The 17,058-nt window shown below is 51.3% G+C and overlaps 1 protein-coding gene across 3 annotated transcripts in view; it reads left to right on the forward strand.

Annotated features, from left to right (window-relative positions):
* Positions 1 to 17,058, forward strand: part of BSN (bassoon presynaptic cytomatrix protein) — a 96,942-nt gene that overhangs the window by 64,409 nt on the left and 15,475 nt on the right. For all 3 annotated transcript variants that reach the window (XM_074914672.1, XM_074914674.1, XM_074914673.1), the window contains one exon: positions 16,157 to 16,591. In XM_074914672.1, coding sequence (XP_074770773.1) covers positions 16,157 to 16,591 — 435 coding nt within the window. The remainder of the gene's footprint in view (positions 1 to 16,156; positions 16,592 to 17,058) is intronic.

A 17,058-nucleotide genomic window follows, 5' to 3' on the forward strand; every position in this document is an offset into this window, starting at 1 on the left:
AGATCCGGGAGGATACGGCCATGGTTATTGCGGGCTCCACTGCCCTGCCCCACAGTGCTTTATCCTGCCGGTCATGGTGAACATGGAACTGGGCAAAGCCTTGCAAAGCCTTTGGCACCATCTCCCCGAGCATCCTGGTAGCCAGGCTGACGAAGTGTGGTTTCTGGGGTGCAAGGGGGCTGTGCTGCTGCCTGGCACTGAGCATGGGGCTGCACAAACCATCTTCTCAACGTGCCGTGGAGTCTGAGCTCAAGACAACCACTGCTAGACCAGTTCCTGCATGCTGCTGTCATGGTCCCTGGCTATACGGGGGCTCAGAGAGGAGGAGAAACCAGGGCACTCTGTGTTTCAGGCAGGGAAGATCCTGGGTGGCAGCCCTGAGAGATGTTCAGGCTCAGCCATGCAGAAACCCACGGTGGCATTGGGGAATGGAACGGTCCCAGCTCCCCCCAGTCCTGTGGGCAGGAGGTGGTGGAGCCCAGGCAACTTCTTGCCAGAGCTGAAAGCTTCTGCAAGGGCTCCGCCTCCCTTTGCTGAGGATTATTTCAGTTCTGTTTGTGCCTCTCCGAGGCCATGCTGAGCCAACACCAGCCGTCCCTGCCAAGCAGTATTTGGGAACCAGGGCAGGCTTCTCCCCATCTCTGCTCTCTGTGGCTGTAGGTCCCCCACCAGCAAACCCTTGAGCTGTCTCAAAGCTCATCCTGGCTACCACCATCAAAATGCACCAAACCCTCTCAGCAGAGCATGGGGCTTTATTTCGAAAGGCTTCTCTTCGCTTCTGCCTTGCCTTCTTATCATCCCACTGCCATCTGCTCTGCCTGCTAAAATAAGGCAGCGTGCTGCGGATGAGGCGTGCTGTGCTCAGGGAGCCCTGCGCTGCCCTGCCCAGGCTGCCCCAGCACCGGCTCGGCGCGGTGGCTCGGCACATGGGGACCCTCCACTGGGCATCTTCTGCCACAGGTGGTCTAGGGGACACTGGACCTGTTGGAGCGGGTCCAGAGGAGGGCCTCAAAAATGGTCAAATATGCTCAGGGGGCTGGAGCACCTCCTGTATGAGGACAGGCTGAAAGAGCTGGGGGTGTTCAGCCTGGAGAAGGGAAGGCTCCTGGGAGACCTTAGTGGCCTTCCAGTGCTTAAAGGGGCTACAGGAAAGGTGAGGACAGACTTTTTAGCAGAGCCTGTTACAACAGGACAAGGTTTTAAACTAAAAGAGGGTGGATTTAGACTAGATGGAAAGACATTTTTTTATTATTTTTTACAATGAGGGTGATGAAACCCTGGCACAGGTTGCCCAGAGAGGTGGTAGATGCCCCATCCCTGCAAACGTTCAAAGTTAGGTTGAACAGGGCTCTGAGCAACCTGATGTAGCTCCTTGCAGGGGGGCACGACTAGATGACCTTTAAAGGTTGCTTCCAACCCAAACCACTCTATTATTCTAAGCTGCTGCTGAGGGTAGGGTTTGTCTCCTCTGATTTTAGGTGTCTGCAGGTCTAGTACCCAAGCTTAGCTGGCAACAGAGGCACCTCTCCACACTGATGGAGAGAGTGGTACCCACAGAGAATGACTCCATGCCCTGGACACTCTTGTCTAACACCTGGGGCAGATAATTTGCTGAGACCAGCTGCCCAAGTTTTAGACAGTAAGATGAAATGAACCTTAAGAGACCTTAAATAGAGACCAGCCCAAGGCCTTCATGCCTTTCTCATCCCTCAGTACCCTGTCTCATGCTCTCCTTGCAGAGGAGTGACCATAGGGGAATGGACCCAGGACCACCTTCAGCATCTTCTTCCTTGGCGTGATGAAACATCTCAAAGGTAGATTTTCTGAGAGCCCCTTTGCACCCGACGAAGTGAATGCCCAGGATAGGGTGGCACAGGAGTTGCTCGGTGCCTCGCAGCAGAAGTGGCACAGCAGAGCAAGGTCCTGCATTGGCTTTTATGTTTTTCACAACACAAAACCAAGAAGAAAGGTTGGGAAGTGGGGAGAAGATATTTTGCAGAGTTATCCTGGAGACCTCGCTGCCCTGAGTTACTTGAAGCAAAAAGTACAACAAAATGCTGGAACCCGGAGGGAAGATTTGGGGAAAATGAAGACACCTTTGGGAGTGATAAGAAGGCTTTTTTAATTTAGAGATCTGCTTTGGGATCTTCAGACTGCATCTCTGAATGCTTTGCATTTTCCCATGCCACGGCTAGAAGCTTTTGGCCCTAATTTGTGCCTTGATTGGGAGATAACTAGCAGGCAGTTTCTGATCTCTGACTTGAGTTTGGTTGGTATTTTTTTGGTTATGATATTTTTTAATGTTTGGAGCACAAAGAGTACCTGGTTCCCAAGCCTCTTGAAGCAGAAAAGCATTGATTTCAGTGGGGTTCAGTTGACTTGGAAAACAAATGTTCTCAAAAAAACCTCAAGTTTGGGAAAGAAATGAGGTATTGTGTTGGGAATAACCCCTGAAAACATGAATGTGGGCGTAAGGATAGGACCTGTGCTGTGGGTTTGCCTGTGGCTCGGCCGGTTTGGGCTCCGTCCTAGCCGGGGCCACATCAAGGCTCTGGAGCTGGACTGCCTGGGGTGAGTGTGACCGAGTGCCAGCCCGGCGCTCCCTGGCTTCCACAGTCTGGGGCGAGGGGGCTGCAGCAGCAGATCCTGCTGGCTGCCGGCAACGAACACCCGCGCCGCATGGAAAGGGCTTGCTGTCTGCAAAGGAGCTGTGAAATTCCCAGCTTTACATAATTTCCTGATTTACTCGGAGCTGTTAAGTATGACCAACAGTCATCTGTTTGCTGAGAGCAAATAGGACATCAGGAAAAGAAGCACAAACCAGAGCTAGGCAGCAATATTTTTAACAAGTCTGGGTTTTTCTTCAGTCTGGAAGTCAGATGAGTGTTCCAGCCTTCAGAGGAGCAGGTTTCTGCAGTGGCCCTGATCTACTCTTAAAGTGGAGCTTCTTAAATTACTTAAGGGGTTTATATGAGGTGGCTCCTCCTGTGGCTTCAGGGAGCCAAGAGGTCCCACATGCATCTGTTTGTTTTTGCAAACAGGGCAGTTGGGGAAGGAAATGCTTTCACTGAGCAAAGTGATGTTAAATTTTTTTTTCAAAGCAACCATTTTATATGGACTTCACCAGTTCATTTTGGTTTGGCTTCTTAGGTTCATTCTTGCTGCATTTACTCTTGAGATGGAAAATCTCAGCACTTCCACCCCAGTGTCTCTAGCCGGTTCCTACCTCCCAGCTACAGAGAGACCTGGCACCACTGGTGGGAACATCCATCCAAGTCAGGGTCACCATCAAATCAGCACCTAGCGGCTGGGGGACTATCAGCTATTTTTAAAACAAGTTAAAGTTAAGTTAAAATAAGGGGATATCTGAAAATAAGTTTTAAAATAAATTTTCAAGGTGATGGAAATTATATTGGACCCACCAAGACATGTACCCCCTCTGTAGGCAACTTGTGGGTTCCCCAAGTGTGCCCTTACAGTCCAGTTTTTAGACATTTTGGTGGAGTCAGGAATTGCATGGGATGAGCAGAGCTGGTGATGAAAGGGCGGGAGATGCTCTCCTGATGAGGAGGGCTGGGATGCGGATCTGAGTGGGTGGGAGACACTGGCTGTGCTGTTCCAGCTTTGCTGTGGGCAGCAGGCAAGGGGGTGGAAGAGGGTGTGCAGGGCTCAAGAGTGGAAAGATGCTGATGTGTATAATTTGGGGAGTAAAATGGCTCATCCATCTCCATTGTAACAACCCATGTTTCTAGAACGTTTCCCAGCCTTTTACTGTAATAGTTTATTGACCTGCACAGAAGCATGAAAGATTATGAGAGTTAATTTTTCAAGCTTATCACTTGATTTATTCCATGAAGGTAGTTCATTTAATTAAAATATTTCTGCTGCTGAAATCAGGACTCACAATCTTGAGGCCTAGAACAGGGTATATGGGCTTTTTTGAAGCAGCAGTCCTTGAGTGGGGCCAAACATCTTTGCCCACAGCTTCCAGTTCTCTAGGAATACACATATTTCAGGGAAAAAGTCCTGGCAGGGGCCATAGAAATAGAAAGAGAGGAAGGCAAAGGGCTGCAATCAGAGGGGTCATGGGTTACCCCGAGACGTCTGCCTGTGTTTGTGCAGCACTGGCTGCTCTCCACCCAAAGGTGAAGCCTTTGGCCTTTGTCATCCTATTTTCTAAGTGTTAAACAGCCAGGAAAGCCTGGAGGTGACCTTCTGCTCTCAGGCAGGGAGAGAGGAGAGCTGAGGTCAGCTGTTAGTGGATGTCTCCTCCAGTGGTGTATCTACCCAACGTGCAAGGGCTGTGGGAAGGTGGACTTGGTAGGTCTCAGTGGTGGAGCCCTGAGTACCCTCAGCCACCTCCATGTGGGGTTTTCGGTCTCTGCCAATGCAGGATTGTCTCCTGGGAAGGCAGGTACCAGAGGACATCAGTTTGTGATGTCCTCAGCTTCCACCCCTTATAACCAATGGCTCGCCAACACACTTTGAAAACAGTCCATCGTGATCATGAAATAGGTTCAAACCCTGTTTGTCGCTGCTAGACTTCTTTGGGGATGGGGGGGGGCTGGGGATGGAACAGCTTGCAATGGGAAGGAAGCTGAAGCTCTTAAAGACGCAGATTTTCTTCTGGTTTGGAAGTGTGAGGCTGCTGCCTGATAGACACTTGGGGCTCTTTGCAATTTAAAAGAGAGCAATCAGACAGCTTGAATCTGCTTTTATCAGATGCAGAAAATTACTAGTTGGATGGCTGGATATTTTAGTCAACACTAGTGCCTATGAAAAACCAAAGTTTTGATTAAATAAGACTTCTCTGATAAACTTAGCTTTTCTTGGATTTTCTGCCATTCTGGTTGGAAAAACGAATAGAATATTGTATTTGTTTTCTGCACAGTTTGGCCATGTTTCTCTTTGCAGGCATTATTTTGCTACATATTTGAAATCTTCTGCATACAGATTCAAACATTTCCTGAAGAGACACAGTTATTTCATCAAATGTATGTGTGAAATAGCAGCCTGGCCACAAAAAACACCTTTCATCTACACCATGCCAGGGTGCCGGAGGGAGTTAGGATCCGTGGTGACCAAGGTATGGGCTCTGCTAGACCCAGTGTACATCTCCTGGGCGTTATTGCAGGATTATTATCATGCAGCCAGCGTTTGGAGATCCTCCTGCTGCTGTTAACCTTGGCTGAGAAATACATCCTGATAATGGGGACTGTTAAAGATAAGGCTGGCTGGCAGGCTGATAAATCTCGTTAAGGAGTACTACATCACGGAGTAAATTACAATGCATGGCCAGATCGATTCAAACAAAAATGAACAATATATTACTTCTTTATCGGTAGGGGAGAAATAGACTCCTGCCCCTGTGCTGGTGGGTTTTAGTGCTGGATCCGGAGCTGAGTCGTGATGTTAGTGGCAGGGCTTGCTGAGAAAATGCAGTTTCTCAGTGGGTGCCACCCTGGCAGCGCCGGAGCAGGAACCCAGCAGGGTCCTCGAGGAGGGTGCACTGGGAGCAACTGGTCTGTGTGTGGGGGAGAGGGCATAGGGAACTGGGACATGATGGAGGACAAGAGCCATGTTCCTCTCTTCTACGTTGTTATAATGATGGTCATCTCAGTCTGGAATGACTGTAATGATCCAGACAGCTTTATAAACGTCACATTGGAGCAAAATGGGAAAATCAGAGCTTCTCTTCCTTGGGACAGCCATAGCTAATCTTTGAAAACCAGACCAAACCCTCTGCTGCTTTAATACCGTTGGCTGGATTTTATTGTGAACAGAAAATCTTCTTAATTCTTCATCCATTTGGATCCAGTCTCTCGGAATTGAGCTGGTAGTTAATTTAGCTCTTTCTCCGAGATAAAACAGAGAGAAATATTAATAGTAAAGCTCAATGAAAAGGAAAACGAAAAGCACTTTCAGCATCTGAAACTTGCCTTCTTGTTCCTCCTATTTTTCTTACTTTTTGTGATTTTCCTTTTTCTTAAATATGCAGCACTGTGCTCATGCATTTCCTCCTGTGATGGCACCTTTGGGTACCCAGCCTGGATGTGTTGTTACTCTCACTTCTTTGAAAAGATTCTCTGTCCCAGGCCAGGGCACCTTTATCTCCACCTGCTCACTGGAAAAGGGGACACTGGGTAATGGTCAAGGTAGGAGGAGAAAAATGGTGGTAGCCAGTGGCCAGGAAAAAAAGGAAGCACATCTAGATTGGAAATAACAACAGAGATAAATGAGTATTAAAGCTGTTGCCCAGTGATGGCAACCATGTGAAATCAAGGGTGTATTTTATCTGAACCAAAGTGCTGAGGGGTGATCTGGTGCAGAATGTGGCAGGTGAACTTGTTGGGTCAGAGTGAGGATGGGCATTTCTGGTGGTCATGTCTGGCCTCAAAACTAGTCTTCTTTTCTTCAGATAGTAATGCAGAGGATGTCCCATGTCCCAGCTAGAGGTGGTTTGCCTCTGTGTCTCACCTCACCACCATCTTGAGGCAAACCTGCTTGTATTCATCTTCACCACCATTGTCATGCTGGGAGCTGGCGTCTCTGCTTCCCGTTCCTGATGCCAGCTGGTTTATTGCTGGATGTCTGTGTTATTGCAGAAGTGTGGCAATGACACCGATGCTCTGATGTTCAACAGACCATTCTGAGGGCAATGGATGCTCACCTATAGCCCTGAGAATTGGCCCCGTGGCTTTTAGACAAGCCACAAGCATCAAAGTTCTCTCCTCAATATCCTACTGATTTTTTAAAATGTTTTTTTATCTAATGAACTGGAAGGAAATATGTTGAGTGGGGAGCGATGTCTATATATATTCTGCAAAAGCACCCATTTCAAAATTTTGGACAGCTGTGTACCCTTTTTTAGCAGCCCCTTCACACAGCCCACACAGCACCCAGGCTCTCGCAATAGGGCTCGTTTGGAAATACACTTCCTTGATTGCAAAATAGTTTCAATCCTTTGACTTAGAAACATTCTTGCCATTCAGAAAGATTTTTTTAAGCTCCAAAAATATAGAAGGTGCTTCCTGCCGCAGTAGCTGCCCTAATTTTGGAGGTGGTGGAAGATGGGCAGGGGGCAGAGACGAGCTGGGGGAGCCTGGCTCATGGCTGCGGCCGTACAAGGATGCGGGTGCTGAGATGCTCTAGAGCTGGGCTCTGCTGGGAGCTGCTGGCTGTGGGTGCTTTGGCTGGATGCCAGAGCCAGGAGGAATTTATTTGGGCTCCGAGCTGAACAATCCAAACAGGTTGTCCAACTCTCCCCTTGGCATTCCAGTCAGCCAAGGTGTTTCCTTCCCAGCTCCATGGAATAAAATTATTGGGGCCTGACAGTGAAATAACAATATCAAAAAGTAGTCTAAGCTTGGCTCTAATGCTGCAGTTCTAATAACATGAAAGAGTTGGTAGCCTTTTTCTCTAGACTCTGTCAAGCCAAATTTGAGAGGGACCCTTGCTGGGAGCCCCGGGGCAGCTCAGGAGACAGCAGAGCAGTGTATGCCCCTTTCAGCAGATCAGTGCCCCAGAAAGCCTATCAGTTTTCTGCAGATCTCCACTTGTGCCTCAGGAGGGGCTGCCCAGGACGGCGATGCCCTGGCCTGGGGACATGACCGCTGGAGTCTGCAGCTAGTCAAGAAGCTGCATGTGGTCCAGGCTGGCCATGCAGGTAGAAACCACGTTTGCAGCTCTCCTATGGCCACAGAGGCTCACGCCGCTTTCTCCTTGCTGTGGCAGCGTTCATTGGCCTGTCCATCAGCTGCTGCAATGGAATAAGCTGGGCTTGGCAAGAGCACAGCTATTCCTCGAAGGCGAGTGGAGGGGAGAATTGCTATTACTCATCAGTCAAAGACTTTCAGCTGGAATAATCCTCCACTGCCTATGCAGTGTATCGAACTGCAGGGTGGGAGGCTGTGAATGCCTCAGGTGCTTTTTCTCTGACCCTTGGGCTGTGTCATGAAGGTCTGATCCATCCCTCCTCCGGTCAGGAGCAGAGGAGGAAAAAAATCCCCAGCATGAGGCATGTAAAGGACGAAGAAGAAGGGAGAGCTGAGGAAGGAGGATGCGATGGCCACTTTGGCACCTGGCTGTTGTCCAGCTCCCCATCTCCTCTGTACCTTCATCCCTCCATGGCACGGGTAAAGGGGATGGGTGGTAGGGCAGACACTGCTGTTCCTGCTCCAGGTCCCCTCCCGTTAGTTTTGACCAACAGCAGGGTGCAAAGGGAGAGAGTGTTGGTGTGAGACACTGTGGCTGCCGTGGAGCCAGGGCTGGGAGCTGCTGCTGCCCATGTCCTTCCCTTCCCTCTCGGCACAGCTCATGGCAGTCCCAGCACTCAGCCATCATGTGCAGGTTCTACCATCTTCTATTTCTGTTGTCTTTTTTCCAACTGGGAGAGGTCCCGGCACAGAGAAGGAAGAGAGATGGAGCAAAGCAGATGGGAGGCAGAAAACAAGCTCTGCAACACAGAGCTCATTACCCTGCACTGCTTTTAATCACATTATTGCAGTGGAAAGGCCACCAATACATCGCACACATCTAAAATAGAGCTGGGGAGGGACTGTCAGCTCCATCAGCCTGAGAGAGGCCACAGGAACAGATAAGAATAGGCTGATGCTGGAAAACACATCACTGGGTTGCTTAGTCAAATGCTATATTTAGCAAGGGATTGAAATAACTGTGGTGGTTTTCATCTGGGCTAATCTGTGAACCCTGGTTGCACTAATACTTGCCCAGTTGATGGTAATGAAGTCAATTAGTGTGGAGCAGTTGGTAGCTGAGGAGACTCGGGCTGTGGGAGGTGTGAGTGGTCCCCTCACCACTTCTCCCTGAGGCCATGAGCTGGGGGAGTGCTGGGTCTTTGCTGCGCTGCCTGCAACAGCCTTTCTGCGGGGCCATGAGGGGGATGCACAGCCACCCCCTGGGGAGCCTGCCAGCCCCTCTTGCTCCCCGATCTGGGCAGCATTAGTGCATGGCCAGCTGGCCTCCAGAAACATGGCCTCCTCCGCTGAACAGCGTCCGAGAGTTGCATTCAGTGCAACAGATTTTTTTATATATATGTATACCTGCATGCCTAAACTTCAGAAGTAGCAAGGACACGCCAGCATAAATGTAGTTAGCAAGCACAAGCAGCTCTGTATCAAGCTTGAGTGGGATTTTGAGAGTGTTGTTAGGGGAAAAAAGACATAATCAGGGCAATAGAACACGCTATGCTTTCTGCCCCATCCCAGAGGCAGCTGTCCCATGGTGGTGTGTGAACACACATGTGTGCACCACCGGCTGTGCACAGCCAGCTCTGCCTGTCCCCCTGCCTCCCCAGGGCTGCCCACTGCCTCTGGTCCTCCTTGGTCTCGGTCCCCTCCTGGTGCCAGGGCCACCTGAATCCTCTCCAGTTTCTTCCCATCACAGGCGCAGCTCTGACAAGCATCTCCTGCATTTGCTCCATCTCGCCTCCTGGTCTCTGGTGCTTCCACCATCGCAGCACGTTTCCTCGCCCTCATTTCAAATCCCATCACTGCCTCAGCCTCCTAGGAGAGATAAGGACTGAGGCAGAGGTAAAACTAGGCCCATGGTTATTTGCTGATAGCACACGAGGTTAAAAACACCCTTTGGAATGTGCTGTGGTCAGGACCGTGATGTGCATCCTCACCTCCATAGGCAAGCATCCTGGAGAAGCAGCGGTTGGCACGCTCCCCCTCACCTCCTCAAACTGCAGCAGCTCAGTTGAAGGGGTTTGGCAGAGGTGGGAGGTGCCTCCAACCGCGGGGAGGTGTTTTGGAGAGAGAGTTGGAAGAGTTCAGCTGTGAGAATGGGTTGAAATCAAGGGGGAGAAAGCATCAGCAGCATCCAAAATGAATGAGCGCTGGGGTTTGCCTGGGGAGGCTGCTGGCAGACAGCATCTTTGCTGGGGGGAGGGAAGGGCACAGGAGTGCTTAGAGGATGGAGAACCTTCCAGCCAGACCCCAGGCACTGACTGAGATGGGTATGAAACAGCCCAGGCATCCAGTGATCAAGCATGACTCAGTCCCTTGCCTTTAAAACTGCTAAAAACCATCCACAGTACAGAACAGAGCTGTGGTGCTCATAGCACAAGGATGCTGAGTGCTTGGGAGATGGGATCGTACAGTGAGGTATCCCCATTTCTGCTGCAGGAGGGTGTGTAGAAGGTGTCTGGATGTCAGGAGCCCTCCTAAGCGGGAAGTTTCCTGCAAGCGGGACTGAGAGGAGTGCTTGAGAAGTGATTTTATGAGGTTCTTGTGGTTAATTTGGATCTTGCTTCAGATACCAGAAGTGTTTTCCATATATTCCAGGCACCCATCTGTCACAGTGATGAGCCCTGCACAGTACTTGTCAGCAAATAAATGAAATATTCTTGTGAGATTCACTGCATTTAATGCTGGGAGATGAGATCTGGCTTGCGAGATACTTATACCTCATGCTGCTTATCTAATTTTGTACAGAATTTTGTCCTGGTATTTTAATAGATGCTGTTTTGATTGTGTAAAATAATACTCTTGAACATAAATAACTGGGCAGAGTCCTAGGGATGATATTGTGGGGAGCGGTTTGTGCTGGGATGGAAATCACGACTGTGCATCTCCCAGAAGCTGGAGAGGTTGCAGTGAGGGTCTCAGGGGTGACGGGGATGGTGGGACTGGCAGCCAGGAGCTGACCAGGGAAGCCAAGAAGTGTCCAGAGAAGCCTGGGAAGCCTCTGGCACTGCCAGCTCCCACGGAGGCTCTCAGACCTCTGAGTCTCTGAACAGGGGGTTCATGTGCAACCATGATGCTGTAGCTCACTGGCTCCGTTGTTAAAAAAAACACAACAGTGGTGCTGGGGGATTCAGCATTTAATTAACTTGCCAGGCGGTAACATTGACCAGAATTACGCGGGAAGACTTCTACTTTAGTTAATTATGGTTTTGTTGTCGCCCATTAGTAAATTAAAACAATAGCAGGGTAAAACCCAGCAGAGGTTGGCGAGCGCGGCTGTGGCCACCTGCCAGCAGACGCCAGAGCTCAGGGGGAGCCAGGGGCACCCCCCACACACAGACCCCCGATGCATGCCGACCCTGCACCCCTTCCCCGTGTATCACCCTGGGGCATTGCAGCGGCAGACCCAGGGGCTCCCGTGCCAGCAGGGCTGTGGCAAATCCCCCCTGGCCCCCGGGAGGGAGCGCAGGCAGCCGTCAGCACAGCAATCGCCGCCCCTTCAGCCGAGCCAGCAGGAATTGTGGCCGCATGCTGCATTTCCCAGTGCCGCTCCCGTGGCGCGCAATTAAAAATCGGGATAGTCGTTACAGCTCAGATGTGATGCCTTGAACGAAGCCACCCACTCTCTCTTGCTGGCCAGGGCTGTCTTGCACCCGGGGCTCTGTCCTGCCCCAAAAGACCACAGGAGCTCCCTTTCTCTCTCTGGAAACCTACTTTTTCCATAACTCCTCTGCAAATCCCAGTGGTTTGGGGGTGAGGAAGGTTGTGAGCCCGAGGGGTCAGGGCAGTGACTCTCCAGGGGTGTAAGCTGATAACCCGGTTGGGCTGGGCAGCCCCCCAACACCCTCACCCCCCTGCTTGCCTGGCTGGCCAGTTTCCAGCACTCCCTGTCCTGCCAGCACCTCTTCATTTAAGATGGCATCTCAGGTGCACTTTGGTTTCATCCTTCTCTTTAATTATTGATGCTTTCCTCCACCTGGAGCCCGCTCTGCATCCCAGCAATGTTGCCCATGCACTGCCTGTCTTCACCGTGTGCTACGGTTTTTACCAGCCCCGGCTCCCATTGCCTGCTCTCCGCACAGTTAAACCCCCTGTGCCCGCCACCACGGTGCATCCTAAGGCAGCAAACCTTGGTGTCAAGCAAGCCCCCATCCCCATCCTTATGGGGTCAAGCTTTCCAGTATCTTTAAGCACAGAGACTCAGACAGACACGGGCATGCCTTTGCTGTAAACTCCTTACCCACTTACCGCCCCAGAGAGGAGCACCCCGCCTTCCTGGGCATCCAACAGTTTGGACGTGCAAAGCGCTAAATACAGCCTAATTATTATTATCTTCATGGGATCTGGTTAATCTCGATGGGGATTTACAAGCTGTTAGCAAATCAGCCGGTCGTTGAATGTTTGCATTTTTCTCAGGGGCAGCTTAATCCTGCCGGGTGCATTAGCTGGGAAGTGCCTGCAGCCAAGCCATACGTACTGGCGAGCTGCTCCGGAGCCGATCCCTCTGAGAGGGAGCGGAGGTGCTGCGGGATAACCAAACACTGAGCCGACAAGGCTGCAGGGCTGTGGGAGAGGGACAGGTCATTTGTCACAGCAGAGCATGGGGCACTGGCGTGGGGCTGTGGGATGCCTCAGACCCAACATCTGCACTGAGCCTCTGGGTTTTTAGCATCCAGCCGCATGATGGGTGTCAGTGCCGGGTGTTGGTGGGGCTGCAGAGGTCTTTTAAAGACAGGGACTGAGAGCTTGGAGAGGTTTGCCAGAGATATTCCTGATGGGTACGGGCAGTTTTGCTCACCTCCCATCTCCCTGTAACTGCCACAGGCAGGATTTCTTGCCCCCCCGCGCGTGTGTAGGAGCCAGGCAGCTTGCAGCTCCTGCTGCTGGAGGTATTCACTGCAGCAAGTGCCGGGATGCGATGGCAAACGGTGTGCTGGCTGCTGCGGCACAGTCTGTGCTCACAGTTTACACACGGCTTGGCATGGCGCTGGCTGCTGACAGGGCCAGCAGGTCTCCCACCCCTCAGAAAAATTCAGTTATCCCTTCCCTGGTTTTCTGCAACCCAAGGCTGTAACCACATAGTGATTTTCCACAGAGGTTCAGACTAAAGTGTGGGGTGCTGGACTGTTGGAAGAGTCTCCCTAGCACAGGAGACCCCAGAGGTGTCAAAAGAAAAGCCAGGAGGAGAAAATGCAAACTCAGTGTATACCACTCTCTCATCTTGGGCATCTGCCGGGGCTTGACTGACATCTCTCACGGCTGGCGAAGGCTTAAGGGCCAGCTCCGCCTGCGACTTTCCCTGGTTTCCACCTTCCCTCTGTACCCATGCCTTTCTGCCTGCTGTGAAAGGCAAGGGACATTTCAGAGTGGAGCTCCACAATCTTTTTGGCAGGGCTATTTTTACCAGAGAGCGTTCCCTTATCCACTTCCCAGTGCAGTCCCGTGAAGAGTCAAGCTGTCACATCTGCGAGAGCAGGATGGTAGGGCGACCTGCTCAAACTGGGGCAGCTGCCAAGAGAAATAGCTGCAGAGCCACAGCTGGGAGGAACCTGAGGGAGGATGCTCAGAGCAATCTGTGGAGCCATCAGATCCCCATGGTATGGATCAGTCCTGTGCTCGCCTGGTCTTGGAGGACCCCTAAACCTTATCCTGATGAGATGACACCAGCAGATCCTCTCCACTCATGCTTGCCTTGCACCATGGTGGTGTTCCTTGCCAGCATGGACTCAGGAAGGTGCTGGTGGGGGAGTGTGAGGTCTCCAGTCCAGCCTCCCACACAGAGCAGGACCGCCACCAACACAGGGGACTTTGTCTAGCAAAGCCTTGAACTCCATCCAAGCATGGAGACCCCACAGTGACTGTCCCAGTCTGCACTGCTGCCTCAGAAAAGGGGCTTTTCCTAATGTTCACCCTGAACATTTGCTTTTGCAAAGCACGTGCATCTATACCCAGTCAAGCCTAGACAGAAGGAGTACACTGATCTGAGAGGTTACACACTTTGGAGAGTGTTCTGCCATGGTGGCTGTCCCAGCAGGGCACTGGCCAGAGCATGTGTGACTCCTGCCTCTCCATGGGCACAGGAGCCACCTCCTTGGATGGGACCTGATTGGCACTCAATGCCTGCATTTGGCACCCGGTGACCAGCGTTGGCCTTCCATGGCCATCCTTGGCTTGAATTTTGCACTGGAAGGGCAAAAGCAGCTGTGCCCATACCATTGTCCAGAGCTTCCCAGCCACCACGGTGTGGCAGGGTGGGACAGCACAAGCACAAGCAATGTCCCATCCAGGGGGTGTATTAAGGGGGTAGTTCAAGGCGGGCTGATCTCCGGTTCCTGCAGGATTGGCACGATGGCATGGCAGAGAGCAATGGGCAGGAGCTGAGCTGAGCTCTACGCTGGCACAGCCAGCCCATCCAGTCTGCATCGCGCCTCCCCCTCACTGCTAGCATTGGAGAGGGAGCTCTGGTGAAGAAAAATGGGATTCCTGAAAGAAAAATGAAAGGCCGCATATTTCCATGAGGCAGGGATTCAATTTGTGTCACGCAATCACATTTCCTTCTGCAGTCTGAAATAATTACACAGCAGAGCAGGGCGAGATCTGATTCAGAGGCACAGGGACAAGAGCGAGCTCTGAAATAAAAGAAGACAAATGCAATCATTAAGATACAATAGGCTGCACTTGCCCCTTAATTAGACTTTCTCTTTGATTAAGCAGTAATTAAATATTACCGTGCTGAAAGGGATTTTTTTATGGCCTTCCAAAGCCCTAATGTATTCTTAAGATGTTTGTGTGAAGAGCAGGGGCTGCTGTGAGGTGGTGGGGGTGGGAAGGAGGACATTGCATGCCGCAGAAGAAGCCCTCCTGCCCCTCTGCTCCCCGGAGAGCGTGAGCTGGATGGCTGCTCCTGGTCTAGGTTGCTGTATGAGTGAAGAAGTGTCTGTGGGGAAGCCCATTACTCCTGGCCACCACCAACTGCAAAGCATCTCCAGCATCTTGTCAAAACTTGGGGACTCCTGGCTGGATGCAGGTGCCAAGCTCGTTTTGCTGCTGCCATCCCATAGGTATGCTTTTTAGAGTCATAGAATAGAATCATGAAGGTTGCAAAAGACCCTTGAGATCATCAAGCCCAACCATTAACCTAACACTGCCAAGTCCACCACTAAAGCATGTCCCTAAGTGCCACGGCTACATGTGCTTTGAATACCTGCAGGGGTGGGGACTCAACACTCCCCTGGGCAGCCTGTTCTAGTGCTTAACAACCCTTTTAGTGAAGAATTTTTTCCTAATATTCAATCTAAACCTCTCCAGGTGCAACTTGAGGCTGTTTCCTCAAGGCCATTTTGGTGAACCTCATCTTCTACATGGAGGCCATGGCTGCTGTGGCCCCAGGAGACACAGCTGGCTTGCAGCCCCGGCCCCAGGCTGGTCCAGCTGAAGACTAAGACCACCTCTCTAACAGCAGGACAGCTCCTCTGGGGCCAGCTGCCCCCCAAGGTTGGCCACCCCAAGCTTTGGGAGCAATGGATCAGCAAAAGAGGAGTCTGGGGAAAGGACTTAGAGCATATCAGTCTGTTAGCAACAAAACCAAATAGATTTGAGATGGTGAAACATCAAAAGGGAAGTAAATGTCAGGCCCCTATTCCTGGACATTCCTGGGTGGGTAAAAATAGCCCTTGGACGACCTGGGGGCAGAAAAGTACTTCTGATCCCTTAATGCAGAGCCCCTGCCGTAGCCCCGCAGGCTCTCTGCCACTCACAGCCCTGCTTGCAAGCAGCTTTTTCCAGGCCATAAAACAACGGCTCTTGCTGAGAATTTCACTAGACGAGATTGTCTTGTTCTTTTCCTGCACAGCGTGTACTTTGGGTAATATCTTTGGGAAATTTTTGCGTACTTGTGTAGCCAGTATTTTCTGATAACCTAGAAAAAAAAGATTCTTAAGTATTATGATTATGCTATTAAACCTTTATTCTATCGAGGAAAACAAATCAGAGTGAGAGAGAAGCTGTATGGAGCTCAAGAAGTGTTAAGCTACAGTAGTAATCTGCTTTCATTGTTTCATTTCACTTAAAACCAAAATACCAGCAAGACTGGACATGAAAAGAGCTGGTGATACTGAGGTGTCATGGGGGGAGTGTGAAACGCCTGTGTTGTGGCCACGGTCCCTCTGACTGAACACCACTGAGGTCTGAACAAGGGTAGGGGTAGTTTAAGGCAGATGGTCTCTCTTAGATGGTTTGTGGGGTACATGCCCCTCTGCAGCCCACACGGGTGTTTCGGCAGTTGCCTGCTCGCAGCCTGGCCTCTCTGAAGCTGGTTTTCTGGTTTGGGTGCACTGAGTCCTTTGCACCGTCACCACGTGTCCCATCAGCTGAACTTCTCAGCCAGGTCTCTGCTGAGATGAAGCTCCCAGGGTTTGAACAGAACTTTTCCTTCCTCTGTTTTGCAGAAGAACGAATGGCTGTGCTTGAACTGCCAAACTCAGCGGCTGCTCGAAGGCAGCCTCGGCGACCCTGCCCCGATGCCACTGCCTGCCCCAAAGCAACCGCCCACCGGCTCCCCGCGGCACCAGCCACCAGCCGCTGGCCAGCAGCAGAGAGCACCCGTGCCGGCACCCACCGAGCCGGCAGCACCCCCTGAGCAGCAGCCCTCCCCCGCGAGGAGCCTCCGGGCTGCCGAGCAGAGCAGGACCCCGAGCCCTGCCCCAGCCGAGAAGAAGCCCCCAGCTCCAGCAGAGGAAAAGCCGCTGCCCAAAGCTGTCCCAGAGCCTTCCAGAGCTCCTGAGAGTGCCATGCCGAAGGGGAAGAGCACAACCCCCAAACCAGAGGTGGAGAGCAAGGAGAGCCGGGCACCCCCCGAGGCGCCGCGGGCAAAGGAGCAGGAGGTGAGTTGTCAGGGTGCTTCCAGCTCTGAGCATCCCTGTGGACCGCATCCCACCCAGGGCCAGCGTGGCACTGAGCCATGCCTCTGCCGTGGCTGTGCTCAGAAACAGGGTTTTATTCCAAGTCAGAGCAGAAACTGTGTCGTTGAGGCCATTTGCCTCAGGAAATGGCCTTTTGGGAAGTGATGAGCTCAAAACATTGCTGTCTCAGCCCTTCCAAACCACTTAGGAACTTTGCAGGCTCTGTAGCAGCATGCTGGTATTTGCTTTCTCTTTATTATGATTACATCAGTTTGAGCATAATGCAATAGTTCAGCTCATCTTTGTCCTGTGGATTTGTTTTAAAATAACATGAGGACAGCTGAATTTGTCATTAAATGGAAAACTCGTTTCACTCGTTGCAGCAGTGGGCATTTTTCAAGCTCCTCATCCCACCTTTTTAAAAATTCAATACAGTTTGGGGAAACATT

The sequence above is a fragment of the Athene noctua genome, chromosome 10, assembly GCF_965140245.1.
Source record: "Athene noctua chromosome 10, bAthNoc1.hap1.1, whole genome shotgun sequence".
Taxonomy (NCBI): Eukaryota; Metazoa; Chordata; class Aves; order Strigiformes; family Strigidae; genus Athene; species Athene noctua.